At 25.2% G+C, this 27,891-nt stretch overlaps 3 protein-coding genes across 3 annotated transcripts; 2 read left to right on the plus strand and 1 right to left on the minus strand.

Annotated features, from left to right (window-relative positions):
• Positions 1–6,240: 6,240 nt before the first annotated feature.
• LOC132930577 (uncharacterized) lies at positions 6,241–9,371 on the plus strand. The gene is made up of 8 exons (XM_060996517.1): positions 6,241–6,624; positions 6,896–7,106; positions 7,173–7,345; positions 7,670–7,779; positions 8,012–8,135; positions 8,747–8,838; positions 8,918–9,093; positions 9,155–9,371. The coding sequence occupies exons 1-8, from the start codon at positions 6,497–6,499 to the stop codon at positions 9,230–9,232; spliced, it is 1,092 nt and encodes a 363-aa protein (XP_060852500.1). The 5' UTR covers positions 6,241–6,496; the 3' UTR covers positions 9,233–9,371.
• Positions 9,372–12,481: 3,110 nt separating this feature from the next.
• On the minus strand, positions 12,482–22,176 carry LOC132929220 (uncharacterized). Its single transcript, XM_060994412.1, is given in 11 exon segments — positions 12,482–13,418; positions 13,486–13,603; positions 13,605–13,726; positions 18,330–18,451; positions 18,742–18,852; positions 18,910–19,082; positions 19,159–19,527; positions 20,155–20,266; positions 20,358–20,483; positions 20,538–20,878; positions 21,971–22,176. Coding segments are annotated over 10 exon segments (1,992 nt in total). The 5' UTR covers positions 20,822–20,878; positions 21,971–22,176; the 3' UTR covers positions 12,482–12,963.
• Positions 22,177–24,621: 2,445 nt separating this feature from the next.
• LOC132930325 (WW domain-binding protein 11) lies at positions 24,622–27,500 on the plus strand. Its single transcript, XM_060996153.1, has 9 exons — positions 24,622–24,820; positions 24,908–25,033; positions 25,647–25,744; positions 25,910–26,142; positions 26,220–26,353; positions 26,424–26,518; positions 26,591–26,699; positions 26,785–27,139; positions 27,216–27,500. The coding sequence occupies exons 1-9, from the start codon at positions 24,757–24,759 to the stop codon at positions 27,424–27,426; spliced, it is 1,425 nt and encodes a 474-aa protein (XP_060852136.1). The 5' UTR covers positions 24,622–24,756; the 3' UTR covers positions 27,427–27,500.
• The last annotated feature ends 391 nt before the right edge of the window (positions 27,501–27,891 follow it).

Here is a 27,891-nt window from a genome sequence, read left to right on the forward strand (position 1 = left end):
ATAATATAAGTTTCCAGTGAGCATTTTCTTTTGTTTTTGCATTAAAAAAAATTAATGAGAATTACTATACAAAATTTTAAAATTGTAGATATAAAAAGAAAATATTTATATGAATACTAATGAAAAAAATAATTTGAACATTATTAAATATTAAAATAAATAATAAATAAAAAATAAATAAAAATTTGTAATAATAAAAAGATAAAAAACTTTGTTAAATATAGTTTGAAATATTTTTTAAATAATAACATAAATAAGAAATACTCTCATAAAAAATTAGTTAAAACCTTAAGTTATCGCGGTATATAAGATTATTTGTTTTAAACTTTATAGTATTATAGTCTATATATAACACAATATAAAAATCGTTTTACAAGAATTATTTTTTTTTTTGGATGGAAAATTAATAATCAATAATTCATAAAATATTGAACTTCAGTCATAAAAAATAATGTTTATCATTTAAGAATTTAAAACGGGTCGTATTCAATAACCCGCCGGTTGCTGATTAACTGCATTGGACGATCGAAAATATAATATAAGTCTACGTAATCGGGGTGGGATCTTGTACAAGTTAATGAATATTTATTTAAAGTATAAAAATTAAATTTATTACTACCCTAAAATTATAGGAAAATTAACCTACGCAAGTATCCTTCGACGCTTTTCGGCGAAATCAAGCTGTGCCATATTAAAGTTCAAACGGGCACTGCAGCCACCGAAGAAACAGCTAGTTTATTTCTTCATTTGTCTTCTTTACGCTTCAGGATGAAATCATTGAAATTTTTTATGAAAATGAGAGTACTTGTCATGTACTGAAGGCTGTTGTTTGACGACTGTTCAATAAAATTATTAGAATGGTTAATCGTCTCCTACAAATGACGACGATTGTCATTTGCCATGGATGGTAAATATTATAATTTATAATAATGTTTTTTTTTATAGAACTCTTTGTGATTTTATAGAATTTATTATTATATTTCAGCTGCCTTGGCGTCTTGCATACGAAACTTTTGGTATCTAATTAATTTCATACGTAAAATTATAATAATTGTATATCATCCTGAATTTTTTTTTAAATTATAATTTTATTATTTCAATTTTCAATAGTTGTTTGGTAAAATTTCTCACCATAAAATAAGACCATCTTCGACCAGCATAATTTTACATTGTACACAATGCATTAATGCATTATACATTGAAAATTGAATTCAAATTGTACAAATTCGTTATAGTGACATACCTAACCTAGTCTACATGTAGTATTGTAGTCACCTACTATAGTAGCTATACAGCAGTTTACAGTTTGGCTGTACTACATGATTAATAATTTTAAAAATATTTAAGTTTAATCATTCAATTAATATTACATACTAAATAGTTAATAGATTATGATCTACGTATAATAAAGAAGAACTTACAAAATCAATAAAATTAATTTCTAAATACAAGCAGTTATTCACATTCGACTCATATATAATACACATGTGACTATATCATTTTCGTTTCGGTACCGTCCTGTTTAGGAATAATACATACGTAATCATACTATTTTTTACTGATTTTAAAATAATCAGTAGGTTCTAATGTTAATATGCTCAGATAATTTGCGATATAAATATATATATATTAAATGCATCTATTTATGGTATTATTGCATTATTCTATCGTTATTTTATCCTATAAGTGTATAGGTAGTCAACATATTTTGAAAATTATAATATGTCTAAGAAATGCAAATATTAACATTTGATAACATTTTCAAATAACTACAGTTATTCGTTTTTTAAATTTAAATTACTACAAAAAAAAACAAAAATCGGCCAAGCAGAAATAATTATCTCAGAAATATGAAATAAATATCCAATGTCTTAAAAATTCAAAATTCAGAAAATTATAAAAAAATATTAATGCGTCTTTTCGGAAAACTTTTTATTTTTGTTAGGGATAAAATAAACTTATATTAGTCGGGTACTCGGCCGGTTAAAAATGAAAAATGCCATTTATACAATCAATATAAATATAAATTATTATTCTATAAAATGGGTCTGCTAATAAATTATGTATTTTTGGTCTCACGTATTTTATATGCATTGCGCGTTCGGGAATAAAATATGCATACGTATACGTTACCCGGCAGGTAGCAGATTGTCCGGTGCAATAAGTATGTATTTATTTTATGTCTAAAAAAAGTAAATTAAAGGTCCAAAAGTATAGAAAATCAAACTCACGTAAACATCAATTTTTTTTTGTGAAAACTTAGTTGTGTCATATTTAATGTCCACACGTTCAGTAACCACATCGCCGACCTAGGAACACCTTTCCTCCTCCGTCTTTACCGTGTTTCGAATTGAAGATATTGAGATATTTCATAAAAATAAACTGAACAGAACGGCATATGCGTGTAAAATATTAATCATATTAAAGTACGGTTTAACGATTTGTACGTCTATTTTTTTTCTCTGTTAAAATTATTACAACCGTCAATCGTCTCCAGCGAATAGCGAAGATTGCCATAGATGATAGATTAATATGATAGATTCATATCCATAAATCATATACTGTATTATTATATTGTAATATTATTATTAGTCAGACATTTAAATGTATTCGTGAGTCTCCCGTTCGAGAGACTCAATTGTGTATACTGTACTCAATATTATACAAATTTTATATGCATGACATGGCGTAGGGCGGGGTAGATTGTATAGATGTTGTTCAATACATTGAGACTAGACTCATTCAAAGTTTCTGCCATTGGCATCGCATTTCGCATAAATTATTAATTAGTTGTTGTTATCGATATTTTTCGCCCGTATTATTATTGAATGACACCCGTCTTCTCATTATTAATGTAAAAATATAATACAAAATATTATTATATTAATATCGAAACCATCATAATTATTTTCAAAATAGATAAAAATATTAAATTATACTACAATTTTCTTCAAACTTTTTTACTAATTTTTTATGGTGAGTCGCCGTTTCAAAGACCCCCTGTCGAGCCGCCACTGCAGGTATTAATAAGTTTATGGCATAAACAGCTTAAAACTAATCTACATAATATTTTGAATACTTCTCTGTTAGTGTTAAATAATAATACACGAATTGGTGTCTTTAAATAATGACTGGACTTACGACTAACCTCTGAGACTGTGAGTGAGAATATGAATTAAGTTAAAACTTTTAAGCAATAATAATAATACAATAGTAACTATAGTTATATAGTTATACTAAGTTATATAATAGCAGTAGCGTCATTTGAAGGAGAGGCAAGGTGGGCATTTGCCCCTGTTTGATTTTAAAAGCAGCCCAATGGGTCGGTGTCCGGTTTTTGCCATTTAACCATTATTATATTTTATTAGTGAAAAAACATAATTATTTTTATAATATTTTCAGAAAATATTTCAGTCTAACTACTAAAAAATTATTGTCACAATGATATATTTTGAATTAATTGATAGACGCATACGGGACGTGCGTGTATGTTTTGTGTATACGTTTTGAGAAGAAAAAGGATTTAGGAACACAATATTGTTGTACGCACAACAATAATAATAATTAATATCATAATCCCGTATAGTTTTATATTTAAAATCTACAAATTCTAAAAACAACTCTTATTGCCCCCATTGCCCCTATTGCCCCCCTTTGTATCCCCCTTATACATTTATACTTCAATAATAGTACTCGTAAAATTTGTAATTGTTTAATGCATATTGCATTTAGGAAATAAGTGTATGAAAATACAGTGAAACTTCCATTTTACGAAATTTTCTGTTTAACAAAATATTTTTAAGAACTAAGACCTTCATGGCTTCATTGTTATTTAACAAATTCCTCCATATTACGAATTTTTCTTGTTGCTTATTCGACTTTTTTTATATGGAAGTTTCACCGGATTAGTTAAATACTAATAACTTGATTATAGTTTATCTTATTTGTTTCTGTTCGATAACTATTAACTATACATTCAACGGATTCAAATGATCTTAGATTAAACTTTATATTCAACAATTATTAGACAAAATATATTTACGAATTTTTAACAGTGTTAGAGTGTTAGTTATTTAGAATTTTATTTTAATTTTACACGTTAACAAAATTTAAAATTTTTCTTTTTACATATTTTTTATTTTATATTACCTACATATTTTGCCTATTTTAATTACATATATATGTGTACATATTTTTGGTTTTTTTATTACATATAAATTCCAGTCCTAGTGATGACTTTTGCTCTTCTCGGGTAAACTTTATGGACTCTCCTCGGCTCCATAAATTACATGCAATATGGCGTGGTGAACGACAGTTTCAGAGACAATTGCCTCTGAGATTATTTTTTCGAACAGGGGGTTGGGTGCCTGATGGTAGTCACTGGGTCCCCTAGTTGAAAATGTGATATGAATATATGATATACTACACAGGAAGTCATTAATGATCTGAAATAATATAATTAGTATTTAGTTGTATTAAATTATAATGCATTAATGCATTAATAATTTAAACATTTAAAAGATGCTTTACAGGAGTTTTTTGAAACCCCCCTCTCCCACTACTTTCTGAAATAATAGTGGTGGGTGGGTATATAGGGTATTATCAACTTGCCTCTGGAAAATTTTTAGTTCGCTACGACACTAAATTACATGAATAAAAAAAATGCTGTTTAAATATTTTTAATTTTATATTGATTGTATTTATCGTCTTTTAAGCTTTATAAAATTATAAAATTCGTATTTATGCAGGTTATACATAAAAAAAAAAAAAATGAAAGAACAAATAAATTTTGTAAAAAAAAATATGAATAAAAATAAAATAAAATCGTGATTGGTCGGTATTATATATAATTAATATGTTTATAATAGGTATAGAATTATAATAATGACTTGTGCTCTTATTAGGGCGGATTTTATAGACATTCTTCTATACTGGATTTTACACAATATGTAAAACATCAATCACAATAATAATAATACAAAAATATTCAATAAAATTGTAATGATAGTGATCGTGTGAAAAAATACTTATAATATATTATTATAATGAATATGAAATTGCAGTGATGACTTTTGCTCTCCTCCGTCTCCTCGAGTAAACTTTATGGACTCTCCTCCATAAATTAAATACAGGAATAAAAAAAAATGCTATTTAAATATTTTTAATTTTGTAATTAATTAATTGTATTTATTGTTATTTAAATTTTAAGGTCGTGGAAATTCAATAATGGATTTGATATATCAACAAAATATTATTTAAAAAAAATCGTTGTCACCGGATTTATTTATTTTGTCAATAATTATTTATGTGTGCATTGTAATACGAGTAATTTTTGTAGAATATAGAATTTTATTTTATATTTAGTATACGGTGGTAATGTTATTTTCGGTTGCGTCACTAATAATGATAATTTAATGTTGATATATTTTTAATTTAAGTAAGGGAGTATAAAAATATTATTATTTATTATACAGTTATACTGTTATTATTATAACTATATAATAAGGATAACTATTACAGTATTACCTACATAGATACTGTAACGTTCCGACGTGGTTCTTTTCAGATACAAATTTCTATATATTATACCTATAATTTATTGATACTTGATACTTTCATATTAAAAGATTTTATTATATTATATTTAATTATTGATGGATTTTCATTTATTTATACAATTTTATTAGGTATGTTATATTTCAGTATTTGTATAAAAATATGATGAATTAACTATATACAGTTATTTAGATAAATTTAAATGTAAATGTATCAAAGCTATATGCAATAAGCCAGGGCACATGTTCCTATACCTATATCATAATCCTAATCAATGTTAAAATTAATAATATTAAATTATTAACCGTATAATAGCAATTAATTTGTATTGAAACTTTAAATAGGTAACTAGGGAACTAGGGAATATAACTACTAATTTAAATATGTTAGTAGTTTAATGATTAATTTTATTAGTTTTTATTTATCAAGGTGTTTTTTACTATTTAAATTAAGGTAAAATCAAATTAAAATTAAAAACAAAAAACTTTTAATTATAAATTGAATACATTTATTAAATTCTTGTGGACGTTTGAATTCTCCGTCAATTATATTCTCTTGCGTCAGTTATCCCCCGGGATCTAACTGTCGAGGGATCTATGTGACTGTCGACCACCTCAGACCTATCAGCTGCAAGAATTGTGAGTTCTTCAACATATTATATTCTTCTTATCTATAAACGTGATAGTTAAAATTGAATTCAAATTTAAATTTCACTTTCCAATTTTTATCTTGGACAGTAGTTAAACTACTTGAATTGCGGTAGTTGAGCATGAACATTTGAACTACAATCACTACTCACATCGTAGTATCGCTATGTTTATGTTTTAAGAAATTTTAAGTTAAAATTATCACCGTCTGTGAAATTATTTTCGTTGTTACTTTGATATTTGATAGGTAGTGTGTAGTTTTTTATGATCAACTGCCACGAATCACGAGTTTTATGTATTTCAGTGGTTATAAATACCGTAATCTATTATCGATTAAACGAATATTTAGTTGCTTCTTTAAGATGCCGTTTTACGCTGTAATTTTCAAGACTAAAAAAACCGGTGCAATAGCAGAAAACTGGTAAATTCAAATCAACATTTGAATATGCACTTTAACACATTCTACTGAGCAAATTCGTTTAACTAAAAACATAACAAATTGCTTGTTTTTTAATTTCATTTTTTGTTGCAAGACTTATCAATACTAATAACAGTTAAAACTATCTGAATACATAATGTATAACTAACATTTTTTCTTGATTCACAATTTGTAAAATTATGTTTTAAATATGTTTAGTACACTATATGGATCTCCCTGATTTCTTATTAATTATTATAATATTTATTTACAGGGAGATGGCTCGTGGATTGAGAGACGCTACTCCTAATTCATATGCTAAGAAATTTAATACAAAAATAGAAGCAGAAAAATATATTAAAGATTTCAATTTCCAGATTGTGCAAAATGCACAAAGCACTAATGATCATTTCAAAGGAATAAAAAGAAAAAGATCTGAGAATTCAAACTTTACGATCGATTCAGTAAAAGACCACATAAAAAAAGTATTTTTCTTATTTATATTTTAATTTATTAATAATTGGTTTCTAAGTTATGGCTATTTCCTTCAGATTAAAATGGCGTTCAGTGATTTGCTTGCTGCATCATCTTTTACAGGATTATCGGTGACATGTGTAGACCAATTGAAGATTTTAAATGATGAAGTTATTGGTAAACTTCATAAAATATTGAATGTGAATGAAACTGAATCCATAGAAAATTTGTCCTTGGTTACTACCACAAAGTATGTTAGCTGTTTAGTATAAAATAGAGATATAATTATCCTGAGTAATTTGAAAGAAATAATTTATACTTTATAGGATTGATTTATTAATTATTTTGTTCCTGTAAATTTTTCTGAACTTCTCTAAACTGGTACTCTTCATTATTACACTTAATCTTATACACTTTTACTGAAATATTTTTGAAAGACAATTTGTTATAATTTTTACTAAGCAATTAACTTTAATTTTTTTAAATTAACTTTTTTATTACCAGTACTTACATGTTATATAACTAGATTGTAACAATCTCATAAAAATGTATGTATTTTTTAATGTTTGATTAGTACACCATCAAATAAAAACTTGACATTTTCTGATGAAAAAGATATGTGTTCTCCATATATTGATGCTATTGATAGTACCGATTTACTCCCATCTGAACTAGAATCAGCAAGTAATTATAACAGTTATTTATTAACATCACATAATAATATAATATAATAATTTATTATTCACATAATATAAATAAATAGTTGCTTATTTCATTATTTGTTTTTTAAACATTTAAAGCAATGATTAAAATATATTTTTACAAAAATAACATAAAAACTAAATGAATAAATTATATTAATTATTAAGTAGATATTGGATTAAAAGATAACATGCTAATAATGTTTAAATTTTAGAAAAATCTTTCACATTCAATGAAAAAAATGAAGTTGTTGTTTATACTGATGGCGCTTGTTCGAATAATGGCTTTAAAGGAGCATCTGCAGGGGCTGGAGTATGGTTTGGAAAAAGTCATCCTCTGTAAGTGTTTTTGTAGTAAACAGGGAACGGATTTAAATGCTCAAGAAATCCTCAAAATATGCTTTTAAAAATGGTGTAATATGCTAAAAAAATATGCACTTAAAATTTAATGATAAAATTAAATTAAATATTATGTTAAATTAATTAAGCAAAGGACAATTTGTCGTCTTTAATAAGTTCTTTATCATAAACATTATTTTAATCTAGAATATTAGCCCACGTTAATAAGAAGAGAAAACAAAAATTGAATTCATTTACCTTATTGCACTGGAAAATTAGAAGTTGCTTAAACTTTAACATTTTAATTAATCTATATTAATTTAATTTATATATATGTTGCATATGTCATCTTATCTTTGGCTCTAAGGACTAGTCTTAATCTTATCAATAGTATGTGACTGTGAGCATGAAAATATAAGAAAAAATAAAAATATACAACTAGAAATATGAAAAGTACAATTAATATTATTTTAATAAAATGATCTAAATTGAGGTCAATTCACATCAGATTTCAAAAAGTTTATTCTAATACATATAGCATTTATATAAAAATCCGTTCTCTGGCGATGAATCATGTTATAGTACATTATTGAAACAAATACTTATATTAGGAATTTGGCAATAAAAGTACCTGGAACACAAACTAATAACAATGCAGAGATATTTTCTACCATTAAAGCAATTGAACGAGTTAATTCTACTGGTAATTTCTGTGTATGTTGTTTAAACAAATTATTTTTACAAATTTTTCTAAACAGTATTATTTATAAATTTATGTTCAGGTCTCACTAGAATAAGTATACACACAGATTCAGATTTTGTCATCAAAAGTGTAAATGAATGGATGCCGCGTTGGCAAGCTAAAGGGTGGAAAACTAGTGCAGGTGCAGAAGTGAAAAACAAAGAAATGTTTATGATATTAAATAAAAGAATCCAGTCAATGGATTCAGTTAGCTGGGTAAAATAAAAACATTTTACTTTAAATTTTGTTCCAAGCCTAATAACAATTTTTATTATAGACATACGTACCTGGTCATAAAGGAATTACTGGTAATGAAGAAGCCGATAAGTTAGCTAGGATAGGAGCCAAGATGTAATGAAAAAGTCTTAAATTAACTTCACTTTTATTATTAACTAGCTACATTTAAATTCATTTCTTGATTCAAATTAACGTTTTAAATAGATTTTGTATCCATCCATTAAATTATATGACTAATGTCAAACAGATGAAGTTCAGTTTATGTATGTTTATTATAAAAAGAAGAAAAACATTTTATTCTTAAAATGGGAATGCATTATTTCACATATCAGTTTTAAGTCTTAACAATACATTTTCATATCCCATTAAATGTTGGCTATTTATTTAATATAAAAATGTATTTGTTATCAAAAAATATTTATGTTATTATTTAAGTCTTGTATGGATAAAATAAATTATAAATATTTGTAGATATACTAAAAATTAAAAAACTATGAATATGGTGTATTAACTTCTTAGTAATTAATAATAACTAATAAAAATTTTCATGATACTTCTAAGAACTCTTAAGAAATGAATTATATTGTGGTTAGGGTGTCAACTACTTTAATAATGTAATAACTCGCTAGTTACTCAGCGTTTTATTAAGTAGCATATTTTATATAAATATGACAAACTTAACATTAGTAAGGTATAATTTAAGAATTAAATAATTTACAATAAATTAAATATAGTCAAACAATCCAATTTGACTTATTAGTAATTATTCTATTAATTTATCTCTGTTTTTTTTGTTGTGTGTGTACATGATAAGTAATTAATTAAATGCTTTTATTTTCAAAAATAAGGGCGTTTTCTGGTAACAAAAATGGATTTGGTTTTTACTTTAGTAAGGTCAAAACAAAAAATATATAGGAATTTTAAGTAAGTTTTTGATAAAATTGATAAGGTCTTTTTTTAAACAAATTATCGTTGCTACTTGAAATTTTCACCAAAATATGTTTATTAAATCATTTTCCATATTAAAATTCTAAGCTAATGCTAGGCATAAGAAACTTTAGATTTTTTCATAATTGTTAATAATGCTGGGTCAAAATTCTCAAAAATTTAATGCAAGATCCCACATAGTATATCTGTATAAAAATATTAAAAATACATAGGCCAAATTTTTTGATATGCATTTAATGTTCAAAATTCATAACAATTTCTTTTATATTTAAGTTATGAAAATTTAATACAAGATTCCTCATAAGTAGTTCTTACTCAAACCAAAAAATATAAAGACAATTATTTTTTATAGACATTTTAAATTTAAATTTGCACAAAATTACTTATTTAAAGATAAATAATGATGTTAATTATTTTGATACAATTTAAAAACATAATTTGTGGGAACTTAAAATTGTTACATACATTAATAATTAAATACTAAACAATGTGTTCTGTGGTGAAGTGACTGGCTGACATACAAAAGTATACCTAGAATGATGAAGAAATACCCTTTAAAGGGAGAGAGGATCTAACTTTTTTATTTTTAAATTATGGTAAATACAATTTTTTTTAATAAAATCAAATCTACCACGTATTTTTTTTACGTTTCTCCAAAACTTTTCAACATTTTTATAATTTTTTTTTATTTTAAAGCTATCTAATTATCAACCAACATACGCAATTAAACCAGAAATTATGCAAATTATTATTATTAAATTTAAAAAAGTAAACATTTTTTTATCAAAAGTTAGAATTTTTAAAAATAAATCTTGTATTACTCCAAATCATTCAATATTTAGTATGGTTTTTTTAGTTTTTGTATTATTTTACTGATTAAGAATACTTTATAAGTTTGATTTTCATATCTTCTATAATTGCAGAATTATACGCAGCTAAACATTACAGGTCTTTTATGATTGTAATTATTGGCTATTTATAATTATACCAAACATGAAGCCTAAATGAAGCATAAATTCACTAGAGTTGATATAAATAATTTAATAAGTTAGTTTATTTTTTAAGTACAAAATTGAATCCAATTAATGTAAAAAACCACAAAATATTATTAAAGTAGTTTAAAAATATAAACAAATAACAAGGAAATAAATTTTATGTTTATTTAATTATAATTAATCAGATTTTCAAAGTTCCCCACCTGACTGTAAACAAGCTTGAGCTCTAAATGAAACACTTTGTGTAGTCCTTTATTTTAACGACCGATATTCAATTCTAAGAAAACTAAGATAGTAACCATTAACAGCGTAAAGGAAGTAATTCATCATTAGAAAATGTTCAAGTTCAATAATATTTCTATGTTTATTAAAATAAATACATATATATTTTAAATGTTTATTAAATGTTCAAAGTAAATATGATACAACTTGCTTATTTGTTCAAATATTTATATTATTTAAAAAATTAGTCCAAAACAAATATTTAAAACTGATATGAAGGTGCTCTGATCAGCTCAAATATTTCACATCTGGATTGGCCTTGCTGTGTATCGGGCTCCCCTATATATGTCTAACCCCCACTTTTTGATAAGTACCTGATAGTTAACTACGCAATTATATTTACTTCAGACTTCTTCCTTTTATTATAGGCTTATGTTATTCAAATATTATTAATATTACATATCGAAGCATGTAGCCAAATAAAGTACTGACAAATCATTTCCATTGATTATCGTTTTAAAAATGTAATAATTATATCACTTATCATTGATTTAAAAATATACTACATTCGTTAGTAACCTATTCAATGAAAAAGAACACTCAAAATCTACTACACAACAGGACCAGTACCAGTTCCACAAATTTTTTTTTCAACTTTTATATTGTAAAAAATTAGTAAAGGTAAGTTTAATTAAAATTTGTTTGCTTGATTTACTGGACTTCATATGTGTTCTTATACCAAGTTAATAAAAATACCAATATAATAATATTTATTATGTTATTAAATCTAATTATTTATAAGTATGAACTATCTTATCATCACCAGTGTTCAAATTGAAAGTGGGGATCAAGATACATTTTGTTTAGTGTACTAAATTACTTTTGTAATTTTCATTTCGCAAAAGTGTTTGAATACAATGATATTGAAATTTAATTCAATCAACTACACAACTTTTGCCAATTTTTTTTTTCCAAGTCTAAGAGGCTTTTATAATATTTCCCTCTTGAACATTTAATATCATTCTATCAATCTAAAATCTATACATTTATATACCTATTATGATTTAAGATTTATTTATAAAATCTATTTTTAACATATAATTACAGAATTTAATACAACAATTAGTACTAAACCATAATATACTACTTACTTTTATTAAATAGTTGTATAAAATAATAGTAATAAATAATAAGTGACAACCTAAGTTTTGAAATATGTTTGAATTTATTTAAAAGAATGAATCATGTTTTTATATTTTACATCAGCAGAAAATATAATTTTACATGTCAAAAACCAAGTATTGTAATATCAGAACAATACAAAATTGATCTATCCAATATAAATCTTAGTAGCATTGAGTAGTATTTAGAACAGAAGACTTATGTTATCATTCAATTTAATAATTGTATAAAATACAAATTTCAAATAATAAATAATAAAAACTTAGTTATAAATATTGATTATATATAATATATATATATATATATAAATAATATAAATAATACAAATAAGTGTATTCATAATTTAATTAATCAATAATTTACTAAAAGTAATATTACACGGGTATAATTTTTTTATTTTTACTTTTTCTAGACATACCATTGTTATCTAATAAAATTAGGTTTGAAAATAAAGTGCTTTATAATTAATACATATATAAAAGAAAAAAATCAAAGTCATAAATTAAAAACCTCCTCTAAAGTTACTGTTAGGTTGTGGCGCTTGGAACCCATAATTACTTGCATAACCAGGAGGTGGATTGCTCATATTAGGTATTTGAACAGGCGGTTGCGACACAAATGTTGGTTGATGCTGACTAGGTTGGTGCTGAGTTACTTGACTGTTATTGCTATCTCCCCATCTGCTTGCTCTTTCACGTCCTGGAGCAGTTCCGTTGTTATTATTCATAATGTTGTTAACAGGAATAGTTCCTGTAAACCCACTACGACCTCCCTGATTTCCGCTTGAATAGCTATCACGACTAGAACTATGACTTCCACCTAAGTAACCACCTCGACTTCCTCCTCTATATGCACCTCGACCACCACTACCATAGTTTCCACGACTACCACGGTCATGATTACCACGGCCTCGATTGTTTTGTCCACCACGATCACGACTACGATTGGAACGGTCCACTAAAATATTTAGGACATAATTATTATTCAAAAAATCAAAAACATTTATCTATTTAACAAAACATACTCTTTCCAAACACCCCAGTAGCAGCCATTTCTGCAAGTTCAAAAAGCTTTGGATTAACTACTTGTTTAGCTTCTTGTAAGACAGATATGAGATCTTTGGCTTGACGAGCATTGCTGGGGGGTAACAAATGTAAATGCAGTTCCAGTACGGCTAGAACGACCCGTTCTACCAATACGATGTACATAATCCTCAGAAGAATTTGGGTAATCATAATTTATCACATATTTGACATCGTCCACATCTAATTAAAAATAAAATATTCAACTATTAATATTTAACAAATCAAAATAAAATTATAAAAGATGGGTAGTTAATGTATTAAATTAATAAAAAATGTATATAGTAGACAGAATAAAATAAATAAATAATAATAATCTTAAGCAAATTAAATATTAAAATACATCTTATAAAATTATTTTCATTAATATTAATATTCATATATATTAATAAGTAAGTAGGTATTTAAAATTAATTATATTATGTATGTTTTGTAACATGTAATTTGTGTAAATAGATTATTAAAAGGAAAACTAGTCTAAACAGACAATGTATAGTGAAAAAATAAAATAAAATCATTTTACTCGATACAGATAACCTATGTTAAGTGTTAAGTTTAATATCTAATACAATAACTAATACAATCAAAACACTTTAAATTTGTTTAAATAATAAAAACATACCAGTTCTAATATAGACTACTGAATTAAAATATGACTATACCCAGATGTAATGCATTAAATTTACTTCACTAAAAATAATTTTTTTTTTTTTATTGGAGAATTTATTTCTTTACGCATAATTAAGAAGAAAGTATACACACAAGAGTGAGATGACAGTGATGTTTGTTGCATGCCATCATGTATATGCAATAGCAATAGTTAAAAGTAGATAAGTATGTTAATAATCATTCATATTCTTAACAAGAGAAAAACACATTATTATACAATTTAAAATGATAACAAATCAGTTATAAAGAAATATGTTTTCTAATGAAAATTAGACTTAATTTTGGTGTTTATATAGCAGGTATGACCAACATGAAAATGTTTACATGTCATGCAGATAAATACAATTATAAATGAATTATAGATACATTTTATAAAATTTAATAATTTTTTTATAATCTATACCAAAAAACTTTAAATTCATAATAATAGGTAAATTTTGATTTTATAAATAAGATGTGAGTCGCAAGTTAGCCACTCCTGTTATTAGTTTTAAATGCTTGTTAAAAAAATTTGAGTAAAATCTTTAGATTCTGTTGATTATTGTCAATCTATTACTACTCAGTGGCTAACAAACAAATCCCTAATAAATAAAACAAAATAAAGGCACATAACTTATGAATAAGTTTTTTCTAATTTAATAGGTTTTTAGTTTTGTATTCTTTAAAAAAAAAAAAAGAAGAGGTAGATTCTTATTCATTAACAATTTGTTTGTCTAACAGTGATTAATAATTAGTTGATACAAAAAAAATCCTGAATATGTAAAAAACTAAAATTAAAATTAAATTTATAATGATATAAATGATTTAATTTTTAATTATTGTATTTATAGGTTATACCCAACATTACTCTAAAAAATGGTTTTACCAATACTGGGCAACTGGGTCATTGCTCGGGAATTAATATAATAAGAATTATATTCATTGATTTTTTAAGAATCTAAAATATGTTATCACTTTTTATGAACATAAATAAAATGTTCAATGCATAAATTGAAAGTTCTTAAAAACAATGTATTAAACTTTTAAATAAGATACTTTATAAAAGTATCCATACAATATAAACAATAAAATTACTATAAATTCATATAAAATTAGAACACACACAATTAAAATACTTAAGTACATTAAAATGAAATCATATACTCAAATATTATTTAACTGTGGTAATATAAATAAAAACTGTTTGAGTACATTAGAACAAAATCACTTAATTGAATAAAGATGATGTTGACCTGTAATACATTTTTAAATAATATATAAAATTACCAGACTGATTGACATAATGTAAAATATTTCAGATGCCTTTATTTAACATGAAGGAGCATTATTTGCTACATAATATATAACATTACAATATAAATTTATACAATGAATAATGATTATTATTCATTAGTGTTATGTCATGTTTTATCTTCTAACTTCTTATGATGAGTCTTAACCGTTTCTGAAGGCCAAAATATATTTCCTTTTATAATTAAATAACATACTTATGAAATATTAGCATATAATATTACATCAAAATATATACTCAGAAAAATCATATTGTAAATATTTAAATTTTAACTACTAATATTTTTTCTCTTTTAAACTACTTAATGACGTCTCTAGTAGTTATACAAATAAAACATATTAAATACTTAAAAAATATTTAATACATTAACATCCTTTTAAAACTATTAAATTTATTTATTTTATAGATACCTTTCATTACGTTATTACTATTTTTTGTGATCATATTATCATAACAACATATAACTAGGCAGTATTTATACTACATTGTATATTTGTATGCATTATAATAGTCTATATACTTTAAGCAATATTTTAAATCATATTCAAGTAATAAATTATACATACAAATATTATGGAAATAATTATAATTATTTTATACACATATAATATAATATACAATAAATTAATACCACTTTTCATCAGAGATAATATTTCTAACTAAGTTTCTTTAACTGAAATTATAAATGTTTATATATTTATGTATTTTATGTAACTAGTAAACTATAAATATATTTATGAAATAATTCTTAATTAGTTCTAAAACTTTAAAATTTAAATATTTCTTTTAATTGAAAATGTTTTAAACTTCTTTAAATTAACTTTTATTTGGAAAACAAAGTTAGCTAGGTATTAATATATAATTTTTTTATAATTTATTCATAAAAATAATCATTAAATTGAAATTTAAAACCTATTGTTTGTAATTATTTTTTTTTTATTGATTACTAATTACAGAGCATAGTAAAAATAATACTTTTATTTATTTTAAATGATTTTATGTTTATAAAACATTAGTGAAATATCCACAAAATGTCAAATTGTTTTTATGCAATAAAAATTATATTAAAAATGTTTCCTTGATTTGTACGTGACATTATTCTTTTTTATTATTATTTTAATTGCAAAGACTTTTTGATTAATAAATCCATCCAATGCTGTGTTTAGCATTAATTAAATGTTTCTGTTGTATATTTAGTAAAATAGTTGAAAAAGAAAAATAAACCTTAAAAGGTGTGATTGTACATATTGAACTGTAGTGTTACTAAAGAAGAATTGTCATTGAAGAGGTTTTTCGTTGCCTTCTGCACTAGATATCCAGTAAAAATATTGAACTGATTTAATTATGCTCGACATTGTGGTTTATGTTTAGTATCTTATCTCACTTAACCACATATTAATTTTTAATGAAATTTAAAATAATTGCATCTTCAATGTTGCTTTAAAATTATTATTATTATTATTGCTTTTTTTTTATAAAAAATAAATGCTTATCTATATTGACTGATACAAATGTCATTTTATCAAAAAACATAAGTATTTTGTGTAAAATTCTCAACTCAGTTATTATGTTAATATTAATCCTACACTACAATATAATTAATAAAAATTTTGTTATAAATTTGTCCAAGAATTGATTAAGCTCATCAATATTAAAAGCTAAGAATAAAACTTTAAAAAAATTCCTAAAAAAATAAATATACATAATAATATATAAAAAATATTTTGCTCCTTCACATTTATATTTGAATTACTCCTCTATGCCTATCGAGAATGTCTCTTTCAACAGATATTTATTTTGTGTAGAAATTTAGACATTCATTAGCATGTGACCTACCAGGTATTTAAAATTAAAATATACAATTAAGTGTTATAAATGTCAATTAAGAAATCAAAGATCTTCATTAATTTAATACAATTTTGATCATCATATATTTTAATATTAACTATAAGCATTCAATTATTTTTGTGTGATCCCCATTTAGAGGATTCATAAAAATCTTTGAATGATTAAAAATTTAAGTTAATTGAATAAAACATATCTTTCAATATGGTATAATTTTCATTCATCAGATCTTATAGTATTTCAGTGCAACACTTTTTTTTAGATAATTAGAACTAATATATTTTTATCTCAATTTATCTTATGAAATGACTGATGATTAAGGTGTTCACAGTAAGTCACATATTAAATGAATGCCAAATTTATTTAATTATCTGAATAATCTTTTAGGTAGTATATTAAAGTTGAATAAATAATTTACCAATAACTATAAATATGATGTCACTTATTAGGTTAGTCAATAAAATAAAAAATCTATTAAATTTCAGATAATTAAAACTCTACTGCACTAATATTAGCCTAATTAAGGTCAATTGGTATAACATAGCCTCCTTATTAAGTTTTGGGCTGATGCAATTACTGATCAAATGATTGAGCATTTAAGCGGATTAGAATTGATAAATTTTAAATGAGCTTTAAATTACTACAGAATAACCTGAATCCGCTTATATATTCACATTTCATTTTTGACCAGATTTATATAACCACACACGTAGCGCGATTAAAACACCAGCCCTACATGTTGTTTGTGTATAGTTTTCTCTTGATTTGATAATCAAGAATTAAAAAAAAAAAAAGAAAAAAAGAAAAATAGGCTATATTATATTACGTGCCTTGAAAATCATCCGACGTGCTCTGTTTTCTTTGACATTAACCCGACCGGCTGAGCAAGTAGATACAAGACCATCGAAGGCATCGATACAATAACAACCAGTCTGGAATCTGGGTTCCACGGTCTGATTTGCTTTCTTTACTGCAACTTACCCAAACCACGAGCAGCTACATCAGTTGCCACCAGAATATTTGCTTGACCAGAACGAAATTGATTCAATGTGTGATCGCGTTCATTTTGAGACTTATTACCATGTATTCCAATGGATCTCCATCTTGACATTTCATTATGATAAATAAAATTAATAATAATATTTGAATCACATATAACATTCAAGGTGATCATTTGAAACGTAAAACACTCATTATAAAAGTAATAATTATCTATTCAAAAGAATAAAATGGGCAAATGCCCAATAATATAGAATAGATACAAGATTACATATTAAACAATATTGATAATATTAATTAATATTAAAATAAATTTTTTTCAATTAGCAAAAATTGAGTGTCTTAAGTTAAAAATATTATCTAATAAATAAACTTAAAAATAAAAATATTTTACCCATTCCGGTTCACTAATTTCACAATATTATCAACAGAACGTTTAGTTTCCACAAAAATGATAGTTTTATTATCTGGTTGTGAAAATATATCTGTTAGCAAAGCATACAGTCTAAAAAAAAAATTTAATTACTTTCAAGAATTTTATTAAAACTCTAACAAATCTTACTTTTGTTCTTTTTCAAAATCATCACACACATCAACTACTTGAGAGATATTATGATTAGCAGATAAATTTAAAGAACCAACATTCACTTGTATGTAATCGTCCAAAAACTCTTCAGCTAAATTTTTAACTTCAGGGGGCCATGTTGCTGACCACATTAAAACTTGACGATCCGGCTGGTAAACATTTATTGTTTTATATAAATATATAATTGTATTAGATGTAAATACAAATTAAAGTTAAATTGTTTACCCTTATCTGTTCAATAATTTTACGTATTTGAGGCTCAAAACCCATATCCAACATACGATCAGCTTCATCGAGGACTAAATATGTGCATCGTTTTAAATTAGTTGTATTCCTTTCCAAGAAATCGATAAGTCTTCCAGGTGTTGCGATTACAATTTCTACACCCCGTTCTAAATCATCAACTTGAGGACCTTTGGGAGCACCCCCAAACACACAAGTGTTTCTTACAAAAGTAGAGGTACCAAATGAAACAGCAACTTGTTGAATTTGCTGAGCAAGTTCACGAGTAGGTGCCAATACTAAAACTATGGGACCATCATAACGTAAGAGACGGGGCTGATGATTGATGTGTAATATTGCCGGCAACATATACTAAAAATATAAGTAGGTACAATAATTATTATAATATATAAACTTTTTTATAACTTCATTTTAACAATTGAATATCAGAATTTTTAATTTTAACATTGAAAAAAAGAAATAGGCAGTTTGACATCATTGGCCTATGGTAAAAATAATTAGCTAATTTTGATGATTTTAAATTTTAATTTATTCAAATAATCAGTATGTTTTGAAGTACAGTAGAACCTTGATTATCCAAAATAATTGGGACCTAGTTCGGATATTGAAAATTTAAAAAAATTTTTTTTTTAACAGTTAAATATTTTATATTATATACATACATATTTATTACTATTATTATTAATATTTTATTAAAATTACATGCATCACATTATTAGAATTGCATACATTACATACATAGGAACATATCGATTTTTATTTCACGAGCTGCAACGCATTTTTCTGCGGCAAAGTCTCGCAAACGTTCAGATACGCTAATTGCAGTTCGGATAATAGAGGGTTCGTAAAACGGAGGTTCGGATAATTGAGGTTCTACTGTAGTTTAAAATCAAATATCTAATTTTATTCCAAAAAATATAAAACTATGAAAATAAAATTAATTAAGAAATATTTAAGGTAAAATAGTTTTCAACTTACAGCAAGAGTTTTTCCAGAACCTGTTTGAGCTATTCCAACCATGTTTCTTCCACTTAGTGCAATTGGCCAACTAACTGCTTGAATAGGAGTTGGATTGCTAAATCCTTGTTTCCTAATTATTTTATAAATATATATTATCAAGTATATTATTCATAACAATCATAATTCATAACATTTATAATACTTTAATATTAAGTACTTACTTTACTTCATTGAAAACATAGTCTGGAAGAATGACTTCATTAAAATTCATAATTGGATCTGGGATATCACTACCAACATACGAAATTTCTTTTTCCCTAACATAGTTTTCCACTTCTAACCTAGGACTAAATATAAACAAAATTTACAAATAGAATTTATTACAAATATTGAATACATACCGGTTTAAAACTAACGGATGAGGAGTATAAAAATTTTTTTGGAAAGGTTGAAGTGTTTCATTTTCCCATTTGGGTTTACGTAAAGCCCCACCAGGTTGCTTACTCTTCAGGTTATTAAAACTATTTCCTCCACCTCCTCCTGGCCCACCACGTCTATATCCATCACTGTCTCCACCACCACGGCTACCAAAACTTGAGCCACGGCCACTATAACTATCGCCTCTGTTCATACTGCCACCTCTTGGTGCTCCTCGACTACCACCACCATAACTTGCACGTCTCATTGAACTGTGACTAAATTTGGTATCAGTTCCCTGAGATAAACTTTCAGTATTCTGGATCTATTAAATCAAATAAATTGTAAACTATAAGAAAATAGATACTAAAACATTAAATAAACAATTAAGTATAATTTAATACATATATCAAATATAACAATGTAATAAAATTTATCACTTTCAAAAAAGAATATTAAATGTAAAAAATATACGTAACCCTTTACTTATTTTACTATAACACTTTAAATTGTCAACTAACCATTAAGGAAATGTTTATTTTATAAATATATTATAACTAATTATAATCAACACCTAAATATTTACAAGAAAAAATAAATATTGAAGTTAATTTTATTTTATTAGAAAAAAAATAATATTGTACTTCAATATAAAACATAATAACATTTAAAATTTTTATTTTTATGTTCATGGTAGAATTAGTAAATTTACAAAATAATTAAGTATTGAATATGTTCAATTTTATATGAACCCATTATTTTCATGACAAATAAATAAAAACAAGAATACATAAAATGCAATAAAATATAAATAGTAAATATTGAGTTAAATAATTTATGGCAGAGTAAATCATAAGCAACGTAAAAAGAGCATAAATACAAATTTATATTTATAACTTTCATAAAAAATAATTATTGTACTTAATCATCATGTTAATTTATAGTTTTTTTGATAAATTCACATAATTATCATTTTGTCATAAAATTAGCAAAATATATCAACTTATATTATGATTCACATATTGTAATTCCTAATTAAATATCCATTTGTTTGGCCCCACCCAAAATTACAATATATGAATACAATTATTTATAATTAATATTAAAGATAAAATCTAGAGTTGAAGCAGGAATTTAATTGCATTATAAAAACATAAAATGCTTATAATTCAAAATTAGTGTTTAATTTTGCTAGTAATAAATTGTAAAATGTTTGTCTTTAGTAATTTGTTCATTATGTTCAAATCAATTAGCTACAATATTTGGTATTTATATATTCAGTATTTTAACATTTTTATACACACAAATACCGTAGGCACCTATTTATTTACTAGGTAAGTAATATTATAGGAGCATCATAACATAAACTTAATGGTGGACTGACAAAACACGTATACAAACGTAAACTTTTACTTACGTGGAAATGCCTTGTACCTATGCAGAACTATAATTAAGAGTAAATAATATTCAACAATGAACTGATAAATTGTTTAATATGTTATAGGTATACCTACAACAAATAGTCAAAAGAAAAATGAAGAAAAAGCTTTTAAAGCTTGAAGCACAACAAAAACTAGATTTCTTCCGTTCGTAGGTTCTTCGTTCATTTATTTGCTGTTGTATAAAAAAAAGAAAATTATCAATTATTTCGACAAATGGAAAAAAAAATTTCAAGCGACGCTGTTGACGTAAATGTTTATAGAAACTCTCTGGAGTTCTGAAATGCGTGACTAACATACACATGGTATTATGGTATACCAATGATGACCAATTATTGGCGGTATTTTAACTTTAGAGTTACTTACGGATCTTTATAAATTATACAGAATATAATATTATTTACCACAAAACAGTTAAACTGTATTATCAGGGCCGGGTCTAAGGTGGGCGAACGGGAGCAGTTGCCCTGGAAATATCGGTCGGGGAGCCCTAAATTACTAAATAACAGTGGCATAATAGAGAAGGGCTGAATAATTATAAGAGGACGCTAATTTTATACTTTGTCCCGGGTAAAAAATATGCAAGACCCGGCCCTGTGTACATAACAACATAACCAGTGGCATGTTTAACAGATTAGAGAGAACATATGAACATTTATGGACTGGTCTTTTGCTAACGTGAGCCCTTGAACTATGTCGCCAGCAATTGGTTTTTTAACTGTATCTAAATCAGAACAAAATTTGATCCAATTTAAAAAATTCTAAGAATGATGTGTCATGTGTATTGATTGTCGATTACCACAAAAAAACTACTAACTACATCACAGCCCACAGGGTATTCTCTTACAAGTACTTGAATATTAACAATCTATACCTATATAACGCGTGTATTTATTTTTATGTGTATGCTGTATTATAGTATTTATTATCTAATTAGGTTAGAGATATTACAAATTAATAATCATAGACAGAACCGTGCCCTTGGCGTATGATTTAAATGGGCGCCAAATTTTTTTTTATAATAATAAATGATAGGTAAATAATATAGGAGGCGAATATTTTTAATTTTGCCCTGGGTGCCAAATCTTAACGGCACTGCTCTGATTATAGATAATTTATGAAAACAAAACTACAGAACAAAAAACAAGGAGAAGCTTTACAACCAAGTAGGTAGTTTAAAAATGTCTGTTCAAATACAAATATTTTGTTTAAAATAAAATAATTTAGTTATACTTTTTACGTGGAATTTTTTATTATAATTATCTATCTGCTTAATTAATTCTTATTTAATTGTTACATAATTTGATTAAAGTTATGGAGTAATTTAATGTTTATTAATAGAAAAAATGTAGCATTATCTCTGAGTAATAATTATTCAATTGTGTCCTTATTTGTATTATTATTTATTTGCTGCTTACTGGGATCTCTTTCCTAAAATCCATCAGTGATGTATCAAAAGTTTTGATTCAAAACCATAACTATTATAAACAAATTCGATCAATAATAGAAAAAAAATAATTCATAATAACTTATAAGAAACATTTTTTATTTTAGTTGGTATCTCGATTGAAAACATTTGTATCAATAATTACAAAATGTATGTATAGTAACTATACTACTGTCTACTATAGTACTATACTATAATTATTAAATAAATAATAATAGTACCTATCAAAAATATAATGATACATAATTTATATTATAGTATATTTATACATATTAATAGATTAAACGTTTTACAGTAATACAGTAATACATAATATAACAATTTATTATAATTGGTACTTATATTGAGAAAAAGTAAAAAATCCTTAATACTTACTACATTTCTAAATAATTGGGAAAATAAATAAAAATAAAGAAAACAAGGTACCTAGTGATGGTAGTCGATGTCGTTTTTAAAGTATATATCATTTCTCTTTTTGTGATATTTATAAAGTAAGACTTTTTTAATTTTCATGTGAATTATATCGTTTTTGAGTAAATAACCTAATACAGAAGTATTTTACAAGCATGTTCACCGCAATTTTTTCTTTAATAATAAGTTTATTCAAATTCTGATACTTTGATAACCACATTTTAAAATTTTTTTAATTACTTAAGAAGTGTTCTGTGACGATACAAACTTCTGTTTTTTAAAGAGAACCTCCCTATTTTTTACTGTAAATTATTTAGTGGATAATTTTTTTGAAAGTGTTGATGTACCTAATTCCAAATTCAAACGAGTAGTTTCTTAGTTATTAAAATTTAAAATATTAATGCTAATAAGTCTAATAAAGAATAAGGATAATTGTTCTTAAAAATGGTTTTACAACAATTTTAAATAAATAATATGTTTAAAATTCAAATTTTTTTTAAATTTATCGATATCACACAAAAATTAGTTCAACCTACCGAATCACTCTTAAAAAACTACCTACCTGAAAATACAACTGTATGAAATTGTATTTTTAGAATGTTTGTTAGATTAATTAAAACCTTCGTCGTTATAAATGTTATAATATAGTGGGCGGTTATCTGTTAACTGTGTTAGCTGCTGGATAGTATTATTTTTGATTCACATTCGTTTGGTACATAGAGGAGGATACTCCATAAATGTGTGATAATTCTTATCAGTTTATTTGTTTATTTTATATTTTAATCAAAAATATTGTAGTTCATTTAATGTTATTTAATTTGAATGTGTGTAATATTATAATTTATTTTTAATTTTATTTGATACAACTTAATTATAAGTACTATTTGTTCATTAAAATTTTAAATCATGGGGAGGCGTTCAATAAACACCACTAAAAGTGGTAAATATATGAATCCCACAGATCAAGCGAGTAAGTATTAATGTATTATAAATATTTTAATAAGCATGAATTGTTTGGTATATAAAATATTAAAACATAATTTATATAATCTAATAGGAAAGGAAGCCAGAAAAAAGGAATTAAAAAAAAATAAAAAACAGCGTATGATTGTTAGAACCGCTGTATTGAAAGGAAAAGATCCATTACAAATACTTGCTGAAATGGAAAAAATTGATCAAATGGGTAATGTAAAATTTGTTTATACATAACATTTATATATATATGTATAAATGGAAATATATGTTTAATACAATAAAGCTATTTTTGGAATAATGTGATTAATACCTAATCAATATAAAGATTATAGAAGTTAATAATATATTACGTATTTATATAGTACAGTATAATTATACATTTTATAATAAATTCAAGCTTAATATGATTATATTTTTTAATTAACTGTAAGTTTATGATGCATTGTATAATTTTGACTAATATATGACAATATTATTACATAAGCAGACATTTTGCTTAAATTTGTTAAGTATCCAGATTTACATGATCACAATACACTTATAATAAATATTGACTAGAATTGTTTTGCCAAGTTTCTTTTTAATTTTACAAACCAAAGAAATTATTAACTTGTAAATATTAAAGTTTTTAAGTCATTTTGTACATAGATGACAGCATATTTCATAAAAAACGAAATGTAGATAAATATAGGTAAATAAAGAGAATAGATCGATGACATATAAACAAAAGTGTATTTCTCTTTAGAAAGAATTGTTTAATTAAATATGTAACAATAAAAAAAAATACAAATATATAACATGATATTGAATTTTGTATATAGAATACAATGTTGTTCAGCCATCTCCTCTCAATGAAAAAGTATTAAGAGAAAAAAGAAGAAAACTTAAAGAAACATTTGATCGAGTTATGAAAATGTATGTAAGTACCATGCCCAACCTATCCTTAAGGTATATTTTAAGGTTTTTAGTATTTTTATTTAAATTTATAGTTTAGTAATTACCTATTTATTAATTATATAAGATTTTTATATACTAAATATCAATTAAAGATTATTTTAGAATAAAAATATTTTACTATTTTTAGGTAAAAGATGAGCTTGATAAATATCATGAAATCAAACGAGCAGAATCTGAGTATGAGAAACGTCGTTTCAAGCTAATATCATACTTTGATGCAGTAAAAACAGCTCAACAAGTATCAGTTGATGAAATTCCATTACCTGTTATGACATCAAATATTCCATTACCTGCTTCTGATACAGGATATAATTCTATTGAATTGCCTTTAGGAATATTGAAAAAACCACCATTATATACGTTAGTAATTATTTATATTGTGTACTATTAAGACTAGTTTATGTAAATACTTACAAAAGATGTATTATTTTTTTTAGTAGTCCACCAATGTCACCAATATCTGGTACAAAAAAACGACCACCGGGTGTGCCTCCAGGAGTACCACCAATATTAACAGATGAAGAAAAGGATGATGATGATTATGAAGATGATTCTAGCGACGGAGAAACTGGTTAGTTAATGATTAAATCAGTTTTAATTTTATTTTTGGTATTATATTTTAGTTTTTATTTTTAACTTAGCTCCAAAACGTTCCCGCACATTAAGATTTGCTGAACTAGAGGATTCTGGTAAAGAAAACAAAACTACTGACGATATAGAGATGTTCATGAGAGAGGTTAGGAATAACTAAATACTAATTCAATTTTTTTTAATCTTTATTACTTCAAACAATTTAACTTATTTTTAGATTGATGAAGTTCAAAAGAGGAGTTCTACTGGAAAGAATGAAGACTCTAATGAAATTCCCTTACCATTACCTGCTCCATCAGGACGTTTACCTCCAGGGTTACCACCAAGTATGATAAATTCATAATATTAAATTATTTAATTGAAACTTAATATTTGCATTTTTTTTTTAATTATTTATTTTTGCATATATAGGTTTACCCGTTGGTGTTCCTCCTCCTATGCCATACCGTGGACCTGCTGGTAGAATGCCTCCAGGTCCACCTCCTGGTCGACCACCAATGTTACCTCCTGGACCTCCGCCTGGTTTACCACCACGCATGCATGTAAGATTACCCCCTGGACCCCCTCCAGGAATGCCACCAAGAATGATGAGGTATAACTCTGGTATGCATAATAATATGAATACAGCTGCGGCAGCCGTTGCTGCTGCTGCTGCTGCTGCTGCTGCAGTAACACCGAATATTGTAAGTGCCGAACCTCAACTTATTAATCGTGATGAAGCTCAAAATAATACTGGATCTACTATTGAAGCAAAACCAAAAATGAGGTATACTTAAAATTTTATATTTATTCTATAATATCTAGTTAGTAATTAATGATATGAATTATATTGTGTGTAATAGAAATCTTGCAGCTGATATTACACGATTCTTGCCTACATCAATCCGAGTGAAAAGAGATGATGGTAGACCAAATAAACGAGATAATGCATGGGAACAACATAAAGCTGCAGAATATAAATCTAATATTGCTGCCAGTAACCAACAAGCTGGACAACAGACTAAAGATGATGCATATATGCAATTTATGCAAGAAATGGAAGGGCTCCTTTGAAGATATTCTCATTATATCTATACCTATATACTTTTTTTCATTTTTAACAAAATTATAAAACTAGTACATTTTTATGTTTAGATATTCATTTATTTCAATACAATACTTTTGAAATCAATTTGTTTAATAACAAAAATTTATCAAATTGTTACTTAAAAGACCTGGAAATTGAATACAACATTAGCTATTTATTATTCTTAGCATGACTTAAGTCTTCAAAATAAATACATTTTTTTTTAAGAAATTAATTTTCTTTAAATTGTTTTCACCATAATCAAATTTATTTCTCAATTTAAACTACTACTACATTAATATTTTTTTTCTTATGATTTATTTTGAAGAAATGTGTGATTGGATTAGCTTTTTTGGTTCTGTGTCTTCGTTATTTCTAAAATAACACATTTTTTATAAAAAAAAATTAGGAAAATAACATGCTAAAAAAGTATACAAATATGTCAGAATGTA

The sequence above is a fragment of the Rhopalosiphum padi genome, chromosome 4 (assembly GCF_020882245.1).
Source record: "Rhopalosiphum padi isolate XX-2018 chromosome 4, ASM2088224v1, whole genome shotgun sequence".
Lineage (NCBI taxonomy): Eukaryota > Metazoa > Arthropoda > Insecta > Hemiptera > Aphididae > Rhopalosiphum > Rhopalosiphum padi.

Coding starts and splice junctions, on each gene's coding strand:
- LOC132930577 (XM_060996517.1), top strand. CDS start 6,497: ATGTATTTCAGTGGTTATAAATACCGTAATCTATTATCGATTAAACGA. Junction 7,107..7,172: donor TAAAAGACCACATAAAAAAA/GTATTTTTCTTA, acceptor TATTTCCTTCAG/ATTAAAATGGCGTTCAGTGA. Junction 8,136..8,746: donor TTTGGAAAAAGTCATCCTCT/GTAAGTGTTTTT, acceptor TACTTATATTAG/GAATTTGGCAATAAAAGTAC.
- LOC132930325 (XM_060996153.1), top strand. CDS start 24,757: ATGGGGAGGCGTTCAATAAACACCACTAAAAGTGGTAAATATATGAAT. Junction 26,354..26,423: donor TTCTAGCGACGGAGAAACTG/GTTAGTTAATGA, acceptor TTTTTAACTTAG/CTCCAAAACGTTCCCGCACA. Junction 26,700..26,784: donor ACCTCCAGGGTTACCACCAA/GTATGATAAATT, acceptor TTGCATATATAG/GTTTACCCGTTGGTGTTCCT.